This window comes from Giraffa tippelskirchi, chromosome 9, assembly GCF_054371585.1.
Source record: "Giraffa tippelskirchi isolate mGirTip1 chromosome 9, T2T-mGirTip1v1.2.pri, whole genome shotgun sequence".
Lineage (NCBI taxonomy): Eukaryota > Metazoa > Chordata > Mammalia > Artiodactyla > Giraffidae > Giraffa > Giraffa tippelskirchi.
In genome coordinates this window covers 40,721,131-40,746,622 of record NC_137283.1, presented here as the reverse complement: position 1 = coordinate 40,746,622, position 25,492 = coordinate 40,721,131, and the positions used below count along the sequence as shown (strand labels likewise).

The following is a 25,492-nucleotide window of genomic DNA, read 5'->3' as shown; positions in this document are numbered from 1 at the left end:
AAAGAGAAGTAAAAGAAGGGAAAGAGGAAGGATGAAGGAGAGGAAGAGGAAACAGAGATGTAGGGAAAAGAAAGAAAAAGGAAGAGGAAGAGAGGAAAACAGCAGGAGTAGAAAGGAGGGAGAGTTGGGAGGTGGTGGAGGAAGAGGAGATACTCATGTTTCTGTGCACAGGCAGAAAAATGTCCAAAAAATGCCGCCACATGGAGGTCTCTTGGGGATAACCTGAAGAGATGGAGGCTGCAGAACTGGTGACAGTAACCTTTGTGCTATAGGAGTCTGTTTTACCCTTCAGAGGCCAGAAACTAGGTTTCTCTTTTGCAGCAACAAGCAAATCTTCACCTTGATTCTATATGCAAGCAGCACCACTGTGCCAAGCGAGGAGGAGATGCTGGGAAGAAGACAGACGCCAGGTTGTGGCCACACTTTGAGGGGCACTAGTTTTCAAACTTCAAGTGCATCAAGCATCACCTGGAGGGTTGCTGGGTAGTGCCCCCAGCTTCTATTTCAGTATTTCAGGGGTGGAACCCAGGAATCTGTAGGTCTAACAAATTCCCAGGTTGTTGATGCTGCTCATGTAAAACAGTTATTTAGTAAAGCTAAAAAAAAAGAAAAAAAAACCAAACAAAATCCTGGAAAGGATTACAATCCATATCCTAAAGTCTTATTAGTCAGCATCTTGGCAAGAATTCAAATCAGAGAAATACAGGCTAATAATAAGGGGCAGGAGTCCTGACAAGGAAGCAGAAAGGCATCACAGAGCCATTTTCAACTGTCTGTAGCATATATACATGTTTCTTCAGAAGCCAACTCTGCAGTCTCTTTCTGAATCAGCCCCTGAAATCTTCTCCACGCCCTCAGGGATAGGTCTTCCAAAACCATTTTTACACCAATGAGCACAACTGAACTGAATAGGAGAGAATGCTTGACTCAAACTAACACAATCATATTCTCCCTCTATGTATTTGAAATTGCCTGGTTAGACTGGAAATGAAGCAGAAACACAGGAAAAGCCAAGATGAAAAAGACAGTGAGTGCTTAAGGTTTTTAGTGTTAGGTGCCATGCCAAGATCCTTACTGCTCTTGGACTTTAGATCACAGCCCATATACCTGGGATTTGATGCTTTCACTACTGTATTTTCATTCACTTAAGTTGGTTTGGTTAACTGAAATGAGTCCAAATGAATCTAAAGCCCCTCTCCATAACTGTTAACAACTTAACTACTAAAATAAACCCATGTATTCTCTGGAAAATGGGATATGCATTGTGAAGTGTGATACATTAACCTCCCTTAGTAGCCCATGCCAGGGTTCTACCACCAAGCTGGTGAGAAAACACATAAATAACAACAATAAAAAAAAACCCCTAATACTCATTTCTTTTTGTCAGGCATTGAGAAAGTTTTATACATACATCTTTCTTACCATTTTTATTTAAAGCAACACAGTCATTACTTTTGTTACTAGGAATATCAATTAGTATTCTTTATGTCAAAAGTTAACAGAATACCAACCCAAGCTAGCTCACTTAATAAATGGAATTTAATAGCTCACATAATTGGAAACCACAAATGTACGGTAGGCTTCAAGGCTGACTGATTTAACAGCTCAAAACACTCATCAATGACCCAACTTCTATTTCTCCGTTCCTGCCACCTGGATTAACTTTATCCTCATGGTCACGTCATGGGTGCTAGATGGAAATGGTGCTCCTAGTCCAGAATTCTAAACAAGGCTCTGATTGGGCCAGAGAATGTTGGATTCCTCTCCTAAAAGAATAATGGTAGCAAAATTGATGGAACGTGCTAAATGACCTACCAACCAGAGCCCATACCATTGCTTTCTCCAGGGGATCTTCCCAACTCAGGGATTGCATCTGGGTCTCCTGCATTGCAAGTAGATTCTTTACTCTCAAATAATTTGGGGGGAATTTGTGTATGTACACATATATACTCCTATTTTTATGTATTTACACAAAGAAAAAAGTAAAAGCAAATGTGGCAGAATATTAATAATTGGTGATTCTGAGTAAAGGGTATAATATGCAGTTCTTTGTACAACTTTGCTTTACATATGAAATTATTTCAAAATAGTTTTAAATATTTAAAAATTAATTTTAGATTTCATGTTGCTACAACTTTTCTCAAAGCATGAGGCAATACTGCTTTGCACTACATACCACTTAAGTTTCATAGGGCAAAAAAGTTGACAATAAATAATCAAGTTTTTTAATTTGTTTAGTAGAACTTAGTTGCTTATTCTGGTAGAGGACAATATGTCTTGGTCAAACCCTGCTGCTTCCTTTTCTTCTAGACACAGAACGAGATACATTCTTCAGCTTCCAATACTGTTAGGGGTTGTACATGAATTCTGGCAAGAGGAACATGACCTCATATACGTGATTCTCTAGGCTCTTCCTTTGTCTGCTGACCAGCTAGAGAGGATCCACTAGAAGACTCTGACGCCCTAGGGGGCGCAGGTCCCTGAATGACTGTTGAGGGGCAGAGCCCCTACTACTGACCTACACTGGACTGTGATATGATTAAGAAATGAATGTGTTAAGTCACTGAGATTTGTGGATTCTTCTAGCAGTAAGCCTACCTAAACAAAGTTATGTAACTTATAAAATAGAATAACACAAGGGTGATGCTCCGGAAAATATACTAACTAAGGATGTCATGTACAAAAAGGATCTTCACGACCCAGATAATTACGATGGTGTGATCACTCACCTAGAGCCAGACATCCTGGAATGTGAAGTCAAGTGGGCCTTAGAAAGCATCACTACGAACAAAGCTAGTGGAGGTGATGGAATTCCAGTTGAGCTATTTCAAATCCTCAAAGGTGATGCTGTTCCAGTGCTGCACTCAATATGCCAGCAAATTTGGAAAACTCAGCAGTGGCCACAGGACTGGAAGAGGTCAGTTTTCGTTCCAATCCCAAAGAAAGGCAATGCCAAAGAATGCTCAAACTACCGCACAATTGCACTCGTCTCACATGCTAGTAAAGTAATGATCAAAATTCTCAAAGCCAGGCTTCAGCAATATGTGAACCGTGAACTTCCAGATGTTCAAGCTGGTTTTAGAAAAGGCAGAGGAACCAGAGATCAAATTGCCAATATCCGCTGGATCATCGAAAAAGCAAGAGAGTTCCAGAAAAACATCTATTTATGCTTTATTGACTATGCCAAAGCCTTTGACTGTGTGGATCACAATAAACTGTGGAAAATTCTGAAAGAGATGGGAATACCAGACCATCTGACCTGTCTCTTGAGAAACCTGTATGCAGGTCAGGAAGCAACAGTTAGAACTGGACATGGAACAACAGACTGGTTCCAAATAGGAAAAGGAGTACGTCAAGGCTGTATATTGTCACCCTGCTTACTTAACTTATATGCAGAGTACATCATGAGAAACGCTGGGCTGGAAGAAACACAAGCTGGAATCAAGATTGCTGGGAGAAATATCAATAACCTCAGATATGCAGATGACACCACCCTTATGGCAGAAAGTGAAGAACTAAAGAGCCTCTTGATGAAGGTGAAAGAGGAGAGTGAAAAAGTTGGCTTAAAGCTCAACGTTCTCAAAACTAAGATCATGGCATCTGGTCCCATCTCTTCATGGGAAATAGATGGGGAAACAGTGGAAACAGTGTCAGACTTTATTTTTTTGGGCTCCAGAATCACTGCTGATGGTGACTGCAGCCATGAAATTAAAAGACGCTTACTCCTTGGAAGGAAGGTTACAGCTAACCTAGATAGCATATTTAAAAGCAGAGACATTACTTTGCCAACAAAAGTCTGCCTAGTCAAGGCTATGGTTTTTCCAGTAGTCATGTATGTGACTGTTGTGTGTCATGTATGTGACATGTGAGAGTTGGATGGTGAAGAAAGCTGAGTGCCGAAGAATGGATGCTTTTGAACTGTGATGTTGGAGAAGACTCTTGAGAGTCCCTCGGACTGCAAGGAGATCCAACCAGTCCATCCTAAAACAGATCAATCCTGGGTGTTCATTGGAAGGTCTGATGTTGAAGCTGAAACTCCAATCCTTTGGCCACCTCATGCGAAGAGTTGACTCATTGGAAAAGACCCTAATGCTGGGTAGGAATGGGGGCAGGAGGAGAAGGGGACGACAGAGGATGAGATGGTTGGATGGCATCGCCGACTCGATGGACATGGGTTTGGGTAGACTCCGGGAGTTGGTGATGGACAGGGAGGCCTGGTGTGCTGCAGTTCATGGGGTCGCAAAGAGTCGGACACGACTGAGCGACTGAACTGAACTGAAGGATGTCATGTATTTGTTTTCATAAATACACTTTAGCACAGAAGTTCTCAAAGTGTGCTTAAGGGAACTTGGAGGGTCTCTAAGACTCTTTCAGGGGCTCTGTGAGGCCTAAACTATTTCAAGAGCAATACCAAGATGTTATTTTTCTATTTCACTCTTACTCTCTCACAAGTATACTGCTTTCCAGAGGTGACATGATGTATTAGTATTATATCATAAGAAAGTGAATGCAGAAGCCAATATAAGAACACTTCTGTCTTCTATCTAGCCAGACATTAAAGAGGTTAGCAAAAGTATAAAACAATGCCGCTGTTGACTAAACTTATTTTTCTACTTTGCAAAATATAGATATTTTATGTTATAGCTATTTAGAGTTTCTTATGCTAACATGCAATGGCTTATTATTTCTAAATAATACATAGGTTTTAAATTTGTTTTAATTTCTAATATGGTAAATATGGAGAGATATAATCCATATAAACAAAAATTCTTTTGAGGTTTTCCATAATTTTTAAGGGTTCCCTGGTGGCTCAGAAAGTAAAAGCGTCTGCCTGCAATGCGGGAGACAATCCATGGGTTGGGAAGATCCTCTGGAGAAGGAAAGAATGTAAAGGGGTCCTGAGACCAAAAAAAAGTTTGAGATCCACTGTTTTACAACAAAGTGCGAATATCTCTAAGAGTTAGAACATTTTATATAAAATAAACCAATACAGTCAAAATATAGTAGGATAGTGAGAGTTCCCAGAACTCAGTGTCCAGGACATGGCAGGTGCTCAACATATAATTTTTATATTAATAAACTATACAACAGTGATGATATTCACATTTATGAGTGTTGTAATAACTGAATGAGATGACGGATGCTTGTATTTGATTATATACTATCATTGTTCATAATTATTTACTGTCTCTTTTCCACGTAGGAGGTATATAACCCCTGCTCCGCTGACTCTAGACATGGCCATATGACTTGCATTGGCCAATGGACATAAGTAGAAGTGATATGAACCATACATATTTGAGCAGAAGCTTTAAATTAGATTGTGTGGTTCTGCTCAGGTTCTTGCACTTCTGTCTTTGCCTCACGAACAGCATCTTCCAGACAGGAGCTGTTTGTTCAATACAGTCTCTGGAATAAGAAGACACCCAGTTGACTTCTAGCTAAATCAGAGCTGCAGCTCACCTGTAGCTCTAAGGCAACGTGAGACAGAAATATATGAAATTGGTATTAACCACCTTAGCAAACCTGGCAAATACAATATGAAACAAGCCTAACATATTGTAGATGTTCAATAAATCAAACCATTCTAATCAGTGCTACTGTTTAGCAAGAGAAGCATTAAAGAAATGTGGCTTAGTCTTTAAGTGACTGCAATGAAGCTGAGTCTTCCCTGATTAACTAAGACAGTTTATACAGTACTATTTAGGTAACTTCAAAATTCCTGGTAAATGAAATAGATCAGCTAGGACAATCATGGCATCAAAGCAGATTTGACTCTAATAAAAATTCTAGCCACTATTCATTCCTAAATACCCCCAGAAGCACTCAGGAATATCTGTAGAGGTAACTGGCAGGTGACTGAGGAAAAAGGAGGTTCTAAAGTGACTACTAAGGGTCTATACTCAATAGCATAGTAGGTCTATCAGTCCATCTGCCTGCCCTACCCAGGCCCAAAGACAAAGCAGTTGGCTGAAACCCAAAGATTGGTTAAGGACCAATCCTGATTGTTCTTTCAAATTTCTGAACTGGGAGATATACAGACTGAACCTGGTCTGGCAGTGATGGCTACTGGGATTATAGGGTCACAGAAGGATGTACTTAGCAGCTCTATTTCCCCACGTGCATAATGACAAGCAATCAGAAAAGCTGGTTTATAGGCTGAAACAGAAGAATGACGTAAACTTACAAACAGAATGAGAGACAACAGAGTAGTTTCCAAAGAGAGAGAGAGAGAGAAGCTGCTGACAACTATCACCTCCCAAAAGGGCTATATCAGCTTTTGCTGTCGGGTTCCATATGATCTCTCCATGTTTTTTCAAAACCTATCTTTTTGCTTGACATAACTTAAATAGACTTCTGTCACTAACAATGAAATAATACTTCAAAGGAGTAGTTGTTTTGCTATTATTTGTTGTTACAACCTTGCTAATCCTGACCCAAACATGGAATCTGACTTATTCCTGGTGATTAATTTTAGAGGGCAAGGTAGGGGGGGAGGGGTAGAAATCTGAATTACATTAACAGAATTAATTTCCTGCAACTTAGAGTCCAAAGTCTTGCCTGGAAAATCCCATGGATGGAGGAGCCTGGTAGGCTGCAGTCCATGGCGTCGCGAAGAGTCGGATGCGACTGAGCGACTTCACTTTCACTTTTCACTTTCATGCATTGGAGAAGGAAATGGCAACCCACTCCAGTGTTCTTGCCTGGAGAATCCCAGGGACGGGGGAGCCTGGTGGGCTGCTGTCTATGGGGTCGCACAGAGTCAGACATGACTGAAGTGCCTTAGCAGCAGCAAAGTCCAAAGTAATTGTAGAAACAATGTCACTTTTTAAAACTATCAGAAACCATGCTTATAAAATCATACTATATCTTGACCTTTTTCCAACAGGAGCACTAAAAGGCAGCAATGATACTAAGAAAAGATGGCAGAGAGTCAGAAGTTGTGAATTTTACTGTTGGCTTTGCCTCTAACTTCTAACATGGCTCAGACAGTAAAGAATTTGCCTGCGATGCAGGAGACTCCAGTTCGATCCCTCGGTCAGGAAGATTCCCTGGAGAAGGGAATGGCTACCCACTCCAGTATTCTTGCCTGGAGAATTCCATGGACAGAGGAGTCCAGTGGGCTACAGTCCATGGGGTTGCAAAGAGTCGGACACAACAGAGTGACTAACACGTTCACTTTGTCTCTAAAAACCTTGGATCCTGAGGAACATTCCTTCTTTGGGGGTTTCAGGTTTTTCTATTAAAATAGTGAGTTAGAATTGCTAATTATTAGAGAAAATGCAAATCAACACCACAATGAGGTACCAGCTTCACACTGGTCAGAACAGCCATCATTATTAAGTCTACAGTAAATGCCGGAGAGTGTGGAGGAAAGGGAACCCTCCTACACTGCTGGTGGGAATGCAAACTGGTGCAGCCACTATGGAAAATAGTATGGAGAGTCCTCAAAAAACTAAAAATAGAACTGCCATATGATCCAGCAATTCCACTCCTGGGCATATACCAGACAAAAGCATCATGTAACTTGAAAAGATACATGCACCCCTACGTTCATGCCAAGACATGAAAACGACCTGAAAGCCCAACAACACATGAATGGATGAAGAAGGTATGGTGCACACACACACACAATAAAATACCACTCAACAATAAAAAAGAATGAAATAATGCCATCGGCAGCAACATGGATGGACCTAGACATTATCATACTAAAAGAAGTAAGTCAGAAAGAGAAAGACAAATACATACAATGTCACTTACATGAGGAATCTAAAACAAGACACAAATGAACTTATCTATGAAACAGAAACAGATTCACAGACATAGAGAACAGACTGGTGGTTTCCAGTGGGGATGGGGAGAGATGGATTGGGAGTTTGAAATGAGCAATGCAAACTATCATATATGTGTAACTGCATCACTTTGCTGTACACCAGAAACTAACACAACACTGTAAATCAATTATATTCCAATAAAATAAATTTAGAAAAAATAGGGAGCTAGATAAGATTTGTAGATTCTCTATAATAACAGAAACTTGAGCCACTAAAATGTTTTAAATGTCTTACACTTAAACATCAATTTCTAAAATACAGTGATTTTCCACATTAAAAATCCCTGTTTATGCTATATCAAGAGTCATATTTGGCTTTAAACAATGCTGAGATATTTTATTTCCCACCTTATAAATCAATATTTAACCTTAGAAAAAAATGGCATGGTAATATCTATGTGTATCAAACAGAACACCTGTTCTTATTTACTGCTAACAAATACAACCAACCCCCAACTATACATAGCACTGTCATTGTTTGAAACAGCTTATTGTAACAGCTTTTTAAGTATGAAATAGATACAAAATGCAAGATCATTAGTCTGTTCCAATAAAAAAGGGCAGACTATTGGTTTTAATTAAAGCTCTTTGGGAGTTCTATTATGGGCTTATAGCTTTCATCTATGTGTCAAATGTGGTGTTCTTTAGCTTTAGTCCAGTCTTGAAAATATTTATTTGCATAACTTCTACTCACATAAACATGTTGAGAAAATTCAAAAGAATTTACTTCTCCTTCCTTAATTTCTCTCGCCTTTTTTCCTTCTTGAAATACTTACCATCCTGCTAGGAGAGGTGTTTCTAGGAGAAACACACTTTACAGTTGGCAGGGTAAATAAAAGGCTCCAAAGAAAAAGCTGCTTCCCCACCTCTTTTCAGAGACAAGTACCATGGAAATTTCATATGGACTGGAGACATGCCCAACTTGTCGCAAAATGTTTCAGAAGAGCAATTTAAACATTAAATATCCCTGCATTTGTGTCTAAATTTAGAGATATAAAAGTATAAATTAATATTTATTGAACAATTACCACTTGGCACTATCCAGTTTAATTCTCATAATTACTCAATAAATATGTATAAATATAATCCTCATTATACAGGTGAGGCTGTAACACATACATGAGTCTAGTAAATTGCCCAGGTCATCAAACTAATACATGGCATAGCCACTGACTCTCAGGCCCATAATCTGATCCGTCACAGGACTTTTGACTTTTGCCCTTATAGTGGATATGGCAATCATTTAACTGTATAGGGCTTTAACAAATGTATGGCCTTTTATGACGATTTTACAGAGGACTTTACAGAGGAAGGACACTTCCAAATATTTCTATATGTGCAATTTTTTCTTGCTAACATCTTATTTAGCTTTCAGCATGCATCTAGATTATCTACAGAGTACTATAAAATAATTTAGGAAATGAAAACAAACCAAACTAAGAACCAAGAGGATAAGATTTCTCAAAGAACATTTATTTAACAGATAAAGACTCTGGCATCTGATTTATATACCTATCACATGTATTATCTAAAACTTCCATATAAAATCTATTTTAAGGCATGCAAATTTAATATATGATGAAAGTCAGTATGCTAAGTATCTTAAAGTGCTCTCTTTACTAATGCATGTAACAAAATATACTGATTATGCAAGCACATTTAATTGGATATAATTAAAATAATGAGATTTAAATACTGATGATTTTAAAAAGAAAAAGACAGAAGTTGGAATTAGCCATGAGATGCATTCAAAATGTTAATGAAACTTACAGTGTCATTACCATTTTAAGATATAATACTAGTAGTTTAAAAAAGAGCAACCACTGGCCATTTTTGACCAGTTCTAAACACAGTTTAGAGATATAAGTGACAAAAAAAGATTTCATTTGATAATATGAGACTTTCCGCTTGGATAACACCTTTTTTAAACAAATAACTTAAGAGCTATTTAGCAACCACTATTTTCTTCAAAGGAAGGCACCAAAACGACCAAAAAAGATAAGAAAGTAAATGTTCCACAGGAAGAGTTGTGTTTGGTAAATGGACACAATCTCAAAAGCTCTCACCAATGTCATTCTGACCTGAAATTATCAAATTTAGGTATTCTGGTGGCTTTAAAGTGGCTGAAGAAGACCAGTGACATGTGAAAAGAACAGGCCTGCAGCTGTGAGGCCATATTCACTTTTCTAAGTTTCAAGTTGCAAAAGAGTCTGCTGTCTCCAATATCACTGAAGAAGGGACAGTAGGAGTAAAATTCAATAGGGTAGAAGAACCTGAAATTTCTATTACATTTCTTTTCTGAACTCTTTGTCTAGCTCACTAATAACAATACAGAAAAAGTGATGTAAGAGTAACTTTCATTAAATTATCCTGAGGCTAAAGCATTTTTTTAAAAATCTTCCATTTTACTGATACAGAAATTGAAAAGGAAGTTTTGAGATTCATTTGAACCTAAATCTCCCAGTATTTCTTAGGGGAAGAAAAAAAAAAATCTAGTATCACTGATTAGTTCTGGTAATTTTAAGAAGAACATTCACATTACCATTTACTAAAGAGGAAACTGAGACAGAATTTAAGTGTCTAGCCCCAAAGCATAAAACTAGAGGATAGAGCAAAAGGACGAAACAAAAACTCTGGAATGGGCATCATAAATACAAGGTTGCATTGGATTCTAGGTTAAAAATCATTAAACTCTACTTAGACACAATTTTCAAATTCAGAGAACTGCAATGAAGACATTACAAAGGATCAGTTAAAATTTCTAAGGACCATGGACACTTTTAAGGGTCTTTCTCTTTTTTTTTTTAGGAATTTATTTTATTACATTCCAAATGAAAGCAGTACTCCAGATAGCTAAAGGCTCAACACATGAAAACTTCTGGCAATAATATTCCCTAGGATCCGCAAGCTAAGAAACTCAACTTCTTCAAGATTATGCCCCCACCAGCTTTCAAAGTGTTTTCATCCTGTATATTGAAAAAACACTGGTTGAGCTGAGTGAAAATTAAAAAAATGTCAATTCACTAGAGGCATTAACAGTACAAAATACCTCTCAGAATTCATCGCGATAATGACAAAATCAGGATAGACAAAGGAATTAATGCAGCTCAACAATATTCAGTAAAATGAATGCAATTCTTGTTCAAAATGTAATATTCCAAAATCATTTAGTGTGATTGGCAGCATCAAATACAGTGAACCAGATTTCTATTTCAAGATGCGGTTGGTTCTCTTCCAATAACTCAGGTTCTTGGTGCTCCTCCTGTGCACCAGATGTCTGCCCCCAGGCTCTGAAACATCTAACAACCCTCACAGGGGAGTGCTGGCTTCCCACTGCCATGATGAAATGTACGGAAAAGACCACAGAATGAAAAAAATCCTTAAAAATCTGTTGTTTATGAAATCATTTAACTTCAGGTCAAAGTGAGACAAAGGTACACTAAAACAGTTTGAAAATAAAAACTGCAACTGAGAAATAATCAAGTCGAAATGAGTGGTTTATTTGTAAAAAGCAAGAGAGGATATTTTCTTTTGTGGGTTTATAATGAAAAAGAGAAGTATGTGAGAATTCTGTTAGTTTAATGCTAAATATACTGTGTGCTAACACAGTAAACCCACCGTTTACATGCAAAATACAATGTGCTTCGATAATTTCTCATCAGGTTATGAAGCTCTGAAGCCACCTTACCCACAGATAACAGAATTTTTGAATAATATAATTTGTGTATGTCAAAGAAAAAAAAGAGGCCTAATCATGAACCAAAGTAAAGAAACAATAAAAAAGAAATGAAGTTGTTTCTTAGCTCTCATTTTCTGGGAAAAAAGTATAATAAAGTATTGTCTTATTTGAGATGTGAAACATTAAGTAAAAAATACCTGAGTAAAATTCTTCCTTTATTTTCAAGTATTTATCTCTTAAAAGGGTAATTACAGAAACACGAACAGCTGAGAATGAAAGACTCTAAACAAGTTAAACAAGTCTAAGCACTTTCATTTTGTTCTAAGATTCAAATTAAATATCCCTGCTACATACGTTTGTATGTATAGTGAGAAAGAAAATTTACAAATATGGAGGCATGGTATGGTGGTGCAGAGCACAGGTTCTAGATTTAGACTCTAAGTTTGATTTCTGGCTCTAAGGTTATTGGTTTAAGTCAGTAACCTCTGGCAAATTCCTTAACCTTTCCAGACTTCAGTTTCCTCAATGGTAAAATAGAGGCAATATTTATGGCTATTATACAGGCTTATTTTGGAGATCGAATGAAAACAATTAAAATGCTTAGAACATGCCTAGTATATAATAGTTCAGTCCAGTATACAACAGCTCAGTCGTGTCCAACTTTTTGAGACCCCATGGACTGCAGCATGCCAGGCTTTCCTGTCCATCACCAGTTCCCAGAGCTTGCTGAAATTCATGTCCATCATGTCGGTGATGCCATCCAATCATCAAATATAACATATGTGCTGGATATATTACATTTATAATATGTAATAAAACACCAGTATAAGTGTTTAATAAATATTAGCCATTATTAATTTGTTAATTTTCTTATTTAATTCTTTTGACAAACCTGTGAGGTAGGAATTATTACTCTCCTCCCATACCTGAGGCAAGTTCAGGAATTTGCCAAAAGTCCCACTGAGGTAAAAGCAGAATCTGACTCTGAATCTGTCTAGTTCCAAGCCAGTGCTCTTACTTCTACCTAACCCATCACATGTTCCCTATGCCTTGCTCTTGTACCACTGTAACATTACAAAGATGTACTTAAATTGCCTTTTAAATGGTTTTTCACCCTCACTGCAGACTATATGAGGACAGAGACTGGGTCTTTTATACTCATTCACTCCTGTCCACTCATACATATTTCAGAGCTTTTGGGTAAGACACTGTATTAGGTGCTAGAATATCACGGAACTCAAAGACCATCCAAAATGACAGATAACCAAATAAATATACAATTACAAACTGGTATAGTTGTAGTGAAGGAAAATAGCAAAGTGCTAGAATACAATGTAAGATTTATTTGTCATTTATTTATATCTCATAAGACTTATTTTCCATATAGCTGACAGATGGTGAGCTCAGGACAGAGGAGTATGGGATGAGCAAGGAGCGGTGAGAGACCAGAGCATATAGGAACTTTAAGGATCTGGGAGTTTGTCCTTAGTACAGTGAAGATTCTAGCTGGTTTTTAGAATGATCACTTTAGCCACAGTGTAGAGATTAGATAGAAAAGGATAAGAAAAGAATCTGGGAAATCCACTCACATGCTCTATAGAACAGTAGGTCAGGGAAAATGTGATGGTGGCTTGGGACTAGGAGGGTAGTGAAGGTGGGAAGAAGTAAACAGATTCAAGGTAGAGTGACATTCCCATGCCTATCACACCATATGACAGTTAACAGTAATTCAGTAATTTGTTGACTGACTAATCACAAGGGATTTCTCAAGCAGAGCTGTTGCTGGTTCTAAGGCATCCACTAACTCACAAATGTATGACCTTCTCCTGAGCAGTATAATCACCCAGTGAACCTGAGATACATAGGAAGATGCTGAAGAAATGAGTATTAAATATATACACCATCTGGCAAGACTCTGCTTGTGAGAAACTCTTGATGTGTAAGTGTATCTTTGTGAAACAAAATGCCTCTCCCATTTTGACAATGAAAAATTTTAGAAGTCAAATATCTTTCTGCTATGTGACTTTCCAAGCTTGTTAGAGAAATATATTATTTAAAATGGCCTGGAGCTATGCTGCCACAAACACAGTAACACTAAGGGTGCTGAAAGAAAGCCCTTTCATTTAAGGAAAATAAAAAGCTGTAGTTAGAATGACAATCAAAACTTATTACTCTACCTTCTTTCTTGTAAAACATTGGCTCTGTCATTACTTTCTAAAAGAGCAAAAATATTTTGACTGTCTATGAGCAACAAATTCAAATGCAGAGTTAATACATTTTCTTATAATCTGGTAATTTCACGAGGTCAGGATAGAGAAAGTTTTCTCCATTTTCTTTAATAATTCTGACCTTTTGTCCCAGACATTTATTTTCCTAAAACTATAAAAACTAAATCCATCTGGAAAATTCAAATGTTTGTCCACATGGCTATAAGAACAAGACACTCTATGATTATAGTCAACCAAATTCAACATCTATTAGTTCTATCACCCATGAAAATATTTTCCCATCCTTCAAGTGCATTAATCACATGGTAACAAAGCGGGTGGTCAGGCTTACTTATATCAACTGCTCTCTTGCTAGGACTAAGGTAAACCTAAGATATCTACTACTTTCTCAATAATTAAAGCCCTAATTATTATTAACTTAGTTAAAACAATATATTGCTCAGGCCATAGTTATAAGCTCAAGTGTTTGGGGGCACAAATAAAGCATAATTTTGCTTAGGAAAAGAGTGCTCATCAGCAGAAGATTCTGTCCCAAGGTTCAGCCAAGTTTCCTGCACAACTCTGATCAAAAGGCTAACTACCAGCATCCCTACCAGTGCTTCTGAAGAATCTCAATGTATAGGTGGTAGAGATCAGGAGAATATGAAGGCGGACTGGATTTCTATGCAAGGAACCTAACAACCTTAAAAATAAAATATGGTATGCTTATTTCCATTTGGTAGGAAACCACTTTCCTCTACACTGAATATAAAGCTTTATATGGTACACTGTACCTTTAGAATGTTTTTAGAGTCTTGAAAATGCTTTTTCTGCAGAACTAGAAAAAGATACATAAGAGCATCAAATGCTGCTTTGGTCTTGTTACTATTAGAAGTAGTTTAAAGAATCTTGCTGACCATGGCAGATGATAAGAGAAAATCTTAGAAGTCTACTGAGATTTAAAGTTGAATAAAATAAAAACATAAATTGTTCCCTCTATTCTTTATCATTGCAGAAAACAAAACTATGTGTCATTAGCTAAAATTCATATTTTATCAACACATGCATACATTATTAATATTTTAATTCACATAAACAAAGAAATTAATAACCTCAAATTTATATTAATCCCACTTAATTAAGAAAGCTCTTCCTTCCCCTTGGTCTGCACCAGTGTAACTAGTACAAAATTAACTTCATTAATAGGAAAAGTCACTTATTTCAGCAGGGGAAATAAAAGACTAAAAATAAAACTTTGACATTAGACAGCTATTAACTACAAGGAAAAATTAGAAAACATATACCCTAAATATAATGTATAATTGAGTCCCTAAATAATATTCCATTCTATCTGAGTACAGAAATTAAATTTTCATTCTCAGAATTATATCAGATAACAGGTAGCTCAACTGAGTAAAATCTGTATATTCTTACTTTTGCTAAACAACTTGTTCATAGCAAGGCCATTTAAAACAAATATATACCAAGCCATCTATAAGTAAACAGAAAAAATGAATATATCTCAACAAAAGTAAGTAACATTAAGATACTCTACATAGAAAATCCTAAAGATGCTACCAGAAAACTACTAGAGCTCATCCGTGAATTTGGTAAAGCTGCAGGATACAAAAGGATACAGAAATCTCTTGCATTCCTATACAATAACAATGAAAAATCAGAAAGAGAAACTAAGGAAATAAACCCATTTACCACCATATCAAAAAAAATAAAATACCTAGGGACAAACCTACCTAAGGAGACAAAAGACCTGTACTGTGAAAACTATAAAACACTGATGAAAGAAACTGAAGATGACACAGATGGAAAGGTCTACCATGTTTCTGGGCTGTGTGCTGTGCTCTGTCATGTCATTCTTGGATTGGAAGAACCAATACTGTCAAGATAACCAAACTACCACGGCAATCTACAGATTCAATGCAATTTCTATCAACTTACCAATGGCATTTTTTTCTAACAGAACTAGAACAAAAACATTTTAAATTTGTATGCAAACACAAAAGGCCCCTCATAGCTAGAACAACTCTGAGAAAGAAAAATGGAGCTAGAGGAACCAGAATCCTTGACTTCAGACAATACTTCAAAGGCTACAGTTATTAAAACAGTATGGCACTGGCACAAAAACAGAAATAGAGATCAATGGAACAGGACAGAAAGCTCAGAGATAAACCTATGCATCTATTCTTAATCAATCTATGAAAAAGGCAAGAATGTGGAGAAGACACTCTCTTCAATAAGTGGTGCTGGGAAAACTTTATAGCTACATGTGAAAGAATAAAATTAGAACATTCTCCAACACCAGACACAAAAATAAACTCAAAATGGATCAAACACGTAAATGTAAGGCCTGACACTATAACACTCTTCCTAAAAGTAAAAGTGAAGTCGCTCAGTCATGTCCGACTCTTTGCGACCCCATGGACTGTAGCCTACGAGGCTCCTCGTTCCATGGGATTTTCCAGGCAAGAGTACTGGAGTGGGTTGCCATTTCCTTCTCCAGGGGATTTTCCTGACCCAGGGATCGAACCCGGGTCTCCTACATTTTAGGCAGACACTTTACCGTCTGAGCCACTCTTAGGAGAAAACATACGTAGAACACTCTGACAAAAATCACATCAGTATCTTTTTGGATCCACCTCCTAGTAGTATGAAAACAAAAATAAACAAGAGACCTAATTAAACTAAAAGCTTCTACACAGCAAAGGAAACCATAAACAAAATGAAAAGACAACCCAGAGAATGAAAGAAAATGCTTGCAAAGTGACCAACTAGGGATTAATCTCCAAAATATGAAAACAGTTCATGCAGCTCTATGTCAAAAAAACAAACAACCGAATCAAAAAATGGACAGAAGATCTAAACAGACATTTTTTTCCAAAGAAGACATACAGATGGCCAAAAAGCACATGAAAGGATGCTCAATATCACTAGTTATCAGAGAAATACAAATCAAAACTACAATGAGATATCATCTCACATCAGTCAGAGTAGCCATTATCAAAAAGTCTACAAAAAATAAACATTGGAGAGGGCGTGGAGAAAAGGGAAACCTCCTACCTCTTCAAATCATAGGCTCTTCATTATTAAATTCAGGATCCTTTGGTATTTTCTTAAACGGATGAAATTTGTTTTCTTCCTTTAGGGAAATGCCAGACTACACTATATCCAGAAATACCATTAAATTAGTTTAATTACTTCATGTCGACTTGATAAGTCACTGCTCTTTAACCAAAAACTGCCAGTTGTAATTAATGACTCTTACCACTGCTTCAATTGATCAAATGTATAATACATATAAAACACTGAAAGAAGTTCTATATATCTTACAGCAATTCAGTGGAGAAGTCTTGTCCCAGGGGTATGTAAATCTGAAGTACAAGAAACCTCTGGATCAGTCCAACTAAAATGAAAGGAGGAAAATATACGTTTGTATGTTGGAATCATTTATATGTACATATAAACAAAACAATCACATGCCATCAATAAGCTGAAGCTTTTATCATTTCAATAATATACACAACTGCAAGAGCATTACCCCAAGTTACAATCTCACTACTGAAGAAAAAAAAATGATGAAATCAAATCAAACTCTAACAACAAATGTTGTCTTTTAAAGTCCCATCTGTGGGCTTGGTGAAATCTTTATGAAAATGTATAAAATAATACTTTTTTATTTATTGTTTTTATTAGGTTGCAAGAAAGTGTACACATTCAATAGACACATATAAAACTGAACTATAGATTTTCTCATTAAGGTGGTCATAAAAGCATGCAGCAATTATTCTTACACACTGACCATTTTAACTGTATTTAACAACTTGGGAACATTTCATGCAAAGATGGGCTCAATAAAGGACAGAAATGGTATGGACCTAACAGAAGCAGAAGATATTAAGAGGTAGCAAGAATACATAGAAGAACTGTACAAAAAAGATCTTCATGACCCAGATAATCACGATGGTGTGATCACTCACCTAGAGCCAGACATCCTGGAATGTGAAGTCAAGTGGGCCTTAGAATGCATCACTACGAACAAAGCTAGTGGAGGTGATGGAATTCCAGTTGAGCTATTCCAAATCCTAAAAGATGATGCTGTGAAAGTGCTGCACTCAATATGCCAGCAAATCTGGAAAACTCAGCAATGGCCACAGGACTGGAAGAGGTCAGTTTTCATTTCAATCCCCAAAAGAGGCAATGCCAAAGAATGCTCAAACTACCACACAATTGCACTCATCTCACATGCTAGTCAAGTAATGCTCAAAGTTCTCCAAGCCGGGCTTCAACAATACGTGAACAGCGAACTTCCAGATGTTCAAGCTGGCTTTAGAAAAGGCAGAGGAACCAGAGATCCAATTGCCAATATCCGCTGGATCATCGAAAAAGCAAGAGAGTTCCAGAAGAACATCTATTTCTGCTTTATTGACTATGCCAAAGCCTTTGACTGTGTGGATCACAATAAACTGTGGAAAATCCTGAAAGAGATGGGAATACCAGACCACCTGACCTGTCTCTTGAGAAACCTGTGTGCAGGTCAGGAAGCAACAGTTAGAACTGGACATGGAACAATAGACTGGTTTCAAATAGGAAAAGGAGTATGTCAAGGCTGTATATTGTCATCCTGCTTATTTAACTTATATGCAGAGTACATCATGAGAAACGCTGGGCTGGAGGAAGCACAAGCTGGAATGAAGATTGCCGGGAGAAATATCAATAACCTCAGATATGCAGATGACACCACCCTTATGGCAGAAAGTGAAGTAGAACTAAAGAGCCTCTTGATGAAGGTGAAAGAGGAGAGTGAAAAAGTTGGCTTAAAGCTCAACGTTCAGAAAACTAAGATCATGGCACCTGGTCCCATCACTTCATGGCAAATAGATGGGGAAACAGTCGAAACAGTGACAGACTTTATTTTTCTGGGCTCCAAAATCACTGCTGAAGGTGATTGCAGCCATGAAATTAAAAGACGCTTACTCGTTGGAAGGAAGGTTATGACCAACCTAGATAGCATATTTAAAAGCAGAGACATTACTCTGCCAACAAAGGTCCATCTAGTCAAGGCTACGGTTTTTCCAGTAGTCATGTATGGATATGAGAGTTGGACGGTGAAGAAAGCTGAGCACCGAAGAATTGATGCTTTTGAACTGTGGTGTTGGAGAAGACTCTTGAGAGTCCCTTGAACTGCAAGAAGATCCAACCAGTCCATCCTAAAGGAGATCAGTCCTGGGTGTTCATTGGAAGGACTGATGTTGAAGCTGAAACTCCAATCCTTTGGCCACCTCATGCGAAGAGTTGACTCAATGGAAAAGGCCCTAATGCTGGGAAGGATTGGGGGCAGGAGGAGAAGGGGACGACAGAGGATGAGATGGCTGGATGGCATCACCGACTTGATGGACATGGGTTTGGGTAGACTCTGGGAGTTGGTGATGGACAGGGAGGCCTGGTGTGCTGCGATTCATGGAGTCGCAAACAGTTGGACACAACTGAGCGACTGAACTGAACTGAACAACTTAACGAAAAATAATAGATAAGAAAAACAGTTCTAATTATGACAACTACAACTGAAGGTTTGATGAGCCATATCTAGTTCATTTGGTTTTAAATGTGTCTAAAATGAGATGGATGGAGGAACATATTTTCAGTTAAATACCCTTTGTTAATTTAAAATATATTTAATTAATTTAATGCTCTCAAATTAAAAACTTATAGCTTTTATTTCCCATCACCAGCTTCATCTGAATTAAAAATATCTGGAGAAAGACCTCTGGCACTTTTGATAACTGAAGTCTACAACTGCTTCAAAAAAAACCTGCTTACTTATCAAAATACAAATCAGGAATATCAAAGAGCTATCGCTTCTATTCATGAGACTGAGACTATTACTGATTATTTGAAGGCTTATCACCATTTAGGATCAGAAACTCAAAAAATGCAACATATTGGATTCCTTAAAGTTCAACGTCCCCTAACAGACTTCCAGGAATTTGTTTTTTCTCTAATGTGGAATGTTGCTTAGGAAGTGGAAATGTCTTGATACAGTTGTGAACCTCTCCTACAAATCTAATAGTACAAGCCAATACGTGGAGCAAACACTTCAAGGAAGGTAATTGGTCTAACATGAATGCTGTTTTCTATTCATTCCAACTTAGTAGACTTAACAAATTTAAGTATTTTAAAGTAACAATTTATATTTGGATAGTCTACATATAAAAACGTTCTGGTTCAGAATTCTTATGTTAAATTTTTTACAACCTTCCTGAAGAACTTAAATAGTTCCTATATTTTACTTCAAACCTAGTTTCTAAGCAATAAACATATTTGACCAAACGTGCTTAATATTTTAAAAATCAAACATACAAGGATACATTTCACTTAAAATACTAAGCTGCAAAGAGTCATCAGTAGAGATAATAGTCTCTGATCTTAGAAAATTCTCTAGGAATCAGGTTCTACCACATTTATGGGAAAAGCCAACAAGACAACTAGAGCTCTGGACCATAAATCCAAAATGAAATATCCAAATGAGGCCAACTTTAATGAGCCACCATTAATCAATCTCTCTCATGTATCTTCCATTGATTGGCCCTACAGTACTTTTTCCACTGCAGAAAGGCCCCATAAAGAGAGCTGAGAGAGCACTGGGATAAATGAAATCTCTCTTTACAAAAGGTCCTAATTTATGTCACAGATCTCACTGAATCAGCAACTGTTCTCTTCAAACACAAAGAGCTACACACATAGGCCATTTTTGTATGAACATTTTTAGATATGAAAGATGCTCGCCCTCAAAAAAAAGAAAGCGTTGTAATTCAACTCTTTCACATATAGAAGCCCTAGTTTCCAAAAGGCTTCACTTCTAAGATTAAAAGAAGTACGACAATACCATACGGTAATGATCTGACACAGAAAAAAGTACTCTAATAACATTTGACAGATACTGATCCTGTGTGTCAGAAATGTTAAATAAACTCTATAGCAACATTTTTTCTTCCAGTGGTAGAGTAAATTTAAACTGACTCTTTGGCCAAGTAAATTTAAACTGACTCTTCATGTCTACATTATATTTAAAATCACTCTAAGCAATGCTGGAACTATTGTTAGTCAGAAAATGCCCATCAAGTACAAAAAATTCATAAAAACTCACTCTTTTTTACTGAAATATGCAGGTTTCTGCAGTTTTATAATATGTTCTCTGCCCGAGACAAAAGCTACCTCTATTTTTAAGAGGACAGATCCTTTCTTCTTTTGAATATTTTAAGAGACATTTATTTAGTAAATAGATTTTTAAACAGTGGTTTTCCAGTTGTTCCATTACAGCAAATCACAGTTGTATACCTCAACATACACTTTGCAAGTGTTACACTGTCCAAAGTGTTGGGACCAAACCACAGTACAGTAATCTTTTATAAGTAACTTGGTAACAATAACCTGAAGGTATTTCCTGATTCTACTGGAGTCCTGACACAGACAGGACACTAAAATGCACCTTAGCTACTGTAGCACAGAAAACAGGAAACAATTATGGCTTCATAATGGGTTATTCCACACCCCTTGGGCACATCAGAAAACCTGTTTGGGCCCTTTTGTTTTTCATATGTAAACTGGGTTGATAACTTAGGGTTTACCCCTCACAGAATCATTTGTGTAGATCAAATGAGATCTATCATTCAATAAAGATTTATTGAGCATCTACTATGAAAGAGACTCAGTGTTAAAGCTTTTGTAGTGAATAGGACAGACATGCTCTCTGCTCTCTTGAACTTACATACTAGGTTTCATGAAGGAGAAGGTCACATTGCTATGAAAGCCTATATAATCCTGAGTCATTGGGAGGAAGAGGATGATGAGTGAAGGTTTTCTGGTAGAAGTTAACAGTGGAGTTCAGTTGGGAAGAACAGCAGAGATTGACTGAGCAAGGAAGATGGGGCAGAAGAGAGGAAATAATATTATATACAGAGGAAATATTCCATCATGTGACAGAAGAGGCTATAGAAGATTAGATGAACTTAAAGACCTAAAGGACTGACAGGAGAGACAGAAAGGGAAAAGCAGCAGGGGAATATGTCTGGCAAATAGTCAGGGACTCAATTACGTGGGGCTTGAGAGCCTTCTGAAAGATACAGGTCATCCTAAAATCAATAGGAAGCTGCTCATCCATTCATTCATTTATTCAACAAAGATCTGCTGAACGTTTACTATGTGCCAGGCACTGTTCTAGGTGAACCAAGTGGACTAAGTTTCTGTGTTGGCAGGTCTTAGTTCCTGGTGATGGTGGAAAAAACAATAAAAGAACATACTAAACAGCAAGTTCAAGGTGATAATTACTGTAGGAAAATGGACAGCAAGGTAAAGATTAAGAATGCAGAAGGGATACAAAGCACGGGTTGTAATTTAAGTGTGGGTAAGCACTGGTCCTCACTGAGAAGATGACATTTTATTTGGTAAAGGCTTGAAGAAGGGGAGAGAGTGAGCCATGTAGCCACTTGGAAAAAGAAAGCCCTAGGCAGAGGGTATGGCTTGTGCACAAGTGCTAAGGTACCAGACTGTGGCTGAAAACAGCAAGGAGACCTGTACGGATGGAGGAGCGTGAACAAGGCCAAGTAACAGGAGGTAAGATCCGAGTTAAGAGAACATCAGATACTACAGCACCCTAAAGATGTTTGGGTTTTACCCATTGAGAGATGGGGCATTTTCAGCAGAAGAGTGCTTGATTTAAAAGTATCAGTCTGGCTGCTAAATTGACAATGGACTGTAGGGAGGCAAGTCAGAAACAGAGACTAATTAGAAGGCTACTGCAATAATCCAAGATAATGGTGGCATGGATGAGGGTGGTAGCAGGGAAAGTAGCAAGAGGCAGTCAGACTCTAAAACTAATTAAAAGATAGAGCCAACAAGATTTTCTTGACGGTTAAATGAAAGAAGGAAAAAATGAAGACGTTTTAAGAGTTTTTGGTCTGAGCAACTGAAAGACAACTTGCTAACAATTGAGATGGGGCAGTCTGCAGGAGGAGGAAGAAAAATTTCTAAGGTAAAGCTATCCATGTAGAACTGTGAACTAAGCAACTGAATAAAGAAATCTGGAGTTTGGTACACAAGTCAGTGTTAAGAATGCAAGCTGGTACACAGCAGAGATGATATTTGAAGCCATCAGACTAGAGTCCAAAACTAAAGAAGTAAATGTAGTTTAGTGTCAACAAGGTCAAAGACTAAGTCCAGAGACATTGCCACATTAAGTTGGGTTGGGGAGAAGAGGAGGAACCATGAAAGGAGACAGAAGAAATACCAGTGAAGTAGGAAAAAGAAAAACAAACAAAAAATCTAGGAGTATGGGCATCCTGGAAGATGAGTGGAGAAAGTACTATATGTATGAAGTAGAGGATGTCATTTTTGTCAATGCTGCTGCTAAGTTGAGCAAGATGAGAGCTGAGAACTGGTCACTGGATTCAAGAATAGAAAGAGCACTAGAAACCTTGACAAGAGCACTGTCAATAGAGTGGTAAAGTCAAAGCCACTGAAGGGTTTTAGAAAGAGGAAATCATAAGAAGTTTATTTCAAAGACTTACAAAAAGTTAGGGCCAGGGATAGGCTGAGGGGAACCTCATAAAGATGACCTCATCCACCAGAGCAGCTGAAACTTAGATCAACACACAGCTTCAGGGATGCCGATCCCGAGAGACACACCATTTGATTAAGATGTCACAAGCAGAGAAAAGTATGGTTTCAAACATGAGCCTCAAATAGAAAGTCCCCAGGGAGACCATCCAAATGTTAGATATTTACATGTAATAGAGTTTCTTTTCATATGGGCATCTCGTATAACACATTCCAGCCTCAACAGCAACATGGGCTTATTTAACTAGCTAATGATATACAGGAGAAGGCAATGACACCCCATTCCAGTACTCTTGCCTGGAAGATCCCATGGATGGAGGAGCCTGGTAGACTGCAGTCCATGGGGTCTCGAAGAGTCGGACACGACTGAGCGACTTCACTTTCACTTTTCACTTCCATGCACTGGAGAAGGAAATGGCAACCCACTCCAGTATTCTTGCCTGGAGAATCCCAGGGATGGGGGAGCCTGGTGGGCTGCCGTCTATGGGGTCGCACAGAGTCAGACACGACTGAAGCGACTTAGCAGCAGCAGCAATGATAAACAAGTTTCAGTATCAAGGCCAAATGCTTACCATTAGAAATCATAACCTAAATTGTTACAGCTTCTTAGTATGAGAAGTTTAACAAAATTACTGAATACCAACTATATGTGATACACTAAGTTAGGGGCACAAAGTAGATGATGCAAGAGCTCTGTCATGGTGAAATACACAATCTGATAATCACACCTTCCTTTATTTGATAATATATAGAGTTAAAAAAAAAACTTTGACATATTCAGAGATGCTCAACTATAATTCAGAATATTACTATTTAAAATTAAAATTTAAAAATACTGAATTTCATTATTAAAATTCCTTCATAGGTACTTAACACAGTAGGAAATACATATGAAGTGTCTAATGTCAAGTTGGCAAAAATAAAGTGGGTTTTACTCTTAACACAGGAATACAAAATGGTAATTGAACTTTATTTAGCATCTTTAACTTAAAGTCAATTCTTTATTCAAAGCATGCCATTAAATTTAAATTTAACCATAACAACTTCACATAGGTCATTTTATAGAAGTGAATATAATTATAAGTTGCTATTATCAAAAATTTCAAATAATTAATCTCAAAGGCATTAGTACAGGGCAGACTATATAAACTGCTTCATTTGTTACAGGGCTGCACACGCTACAGAAAAGCCAGATTAATTTTTAATTGCAGGACATTGTATAAGAAATACATTAAAAGATTTTTCTTTCTTCCAATTAAAACTATCATCTTTCCATTTTTAAAAATCAGTTATAACACATTAAATTGGTTTTATTTCTTAAAAAAATAGATAAAAGTAGGAAAGGAGATCTTGTCTTTAATCACTTAGCCTTTGTTAGAGGAGAAATCTTTCTCAGGGCCAACTGAGAAAGGTTACTAGAAGTGATTTCATTTTGTCAATAACATCATCACGGGATGCTGAAGGCATCACATGGATGTAGAGGCCAACAATAATAAATAAAAAAGAACTAAAATTGGTTTAGTGCAAAGTCATGTTCCTGAATATCAGATGTGTTCATTTTACAGTCAATAGTCTTAAAACAGACGGTCCATGTTTCCTGTTAAAAAATAACCTACATTTTCAGACATGTTTCCATGGCTTATCTCAATTCACCCTATTTATCAGTACAAATTTATGGAGAAATTAAAAAAAACTCTATTAAAAATGCAAACTATGAGGAAATCATGGTTTTAAAATGGTAATAAACTAATAACAATTATTTTAACAATGACTATCCCTTCTCTTTGAAGTTGTTTTTTATTTTATTCAGAAAGACACCATTTTAAAATAGATCATCTTCCAACTATAATTTCTATGGCTTGATTTATGTCTTAGAAATCTAAAATATGCATGCAGTAGCTTGAAATAGTAGATAAAACACAGAGTCTGTAAAGGTTTAGAAAACAGGATTAAAATGAGAAAATCAGATACCAAGACTAGGTCTTTTCACAGTTCATGGTACACAATAGGTATTCAATAAATGTTCTTAATGAAAGAAGAAGTAAATACTGAATGTAAAAAATAACTGATTAGCTACATTGGTTAAAACACAATAGATAGGACAAAGTTAATGAAAATATGGTTAATCATTTTGATAATTCA

General features: G+C 37.1%; 1 protein-coding gene across 34 annotated transcripts in view; it reads right to left on the bottom strand.

Annotated features, from left to right (window-relative positions):
- CFAP20DC (CFAP20 domain containing) overlaps window positions 1-25,492 on the bottom strand; it is a 282,051-nt gene that overhangs the window by 249,785 nt on the left and 6,774 nt on the right. For 25 of the 34 annotated variants that reach the window (XR_014063942.1, XR_014063941.1, XR_014063940.1 and 22 more), the window contains exon 4: window positions 17,069-17,141. The exons of 7 other annotated variants lie outside the window; for them this stretch is intronic. Coding sequence is in view for 16 of the 27 variants with exons in the window: in XM_081524564.1 (XP_081380690.1) it covers window positions 17,069-17,141 (73 nt within the window). In the remaining 11 variants the exon portion in view is untranslated. Of the gene's footprint in view, window positions 1-17,068; window positions 17,142-20,882; window positions 21,216-25,492 lie in introns of those variants that run through there. 2 more of the 34 variants (XM_081524596.1, XM_081524584.1) reach the window with 2 other exon arrangements.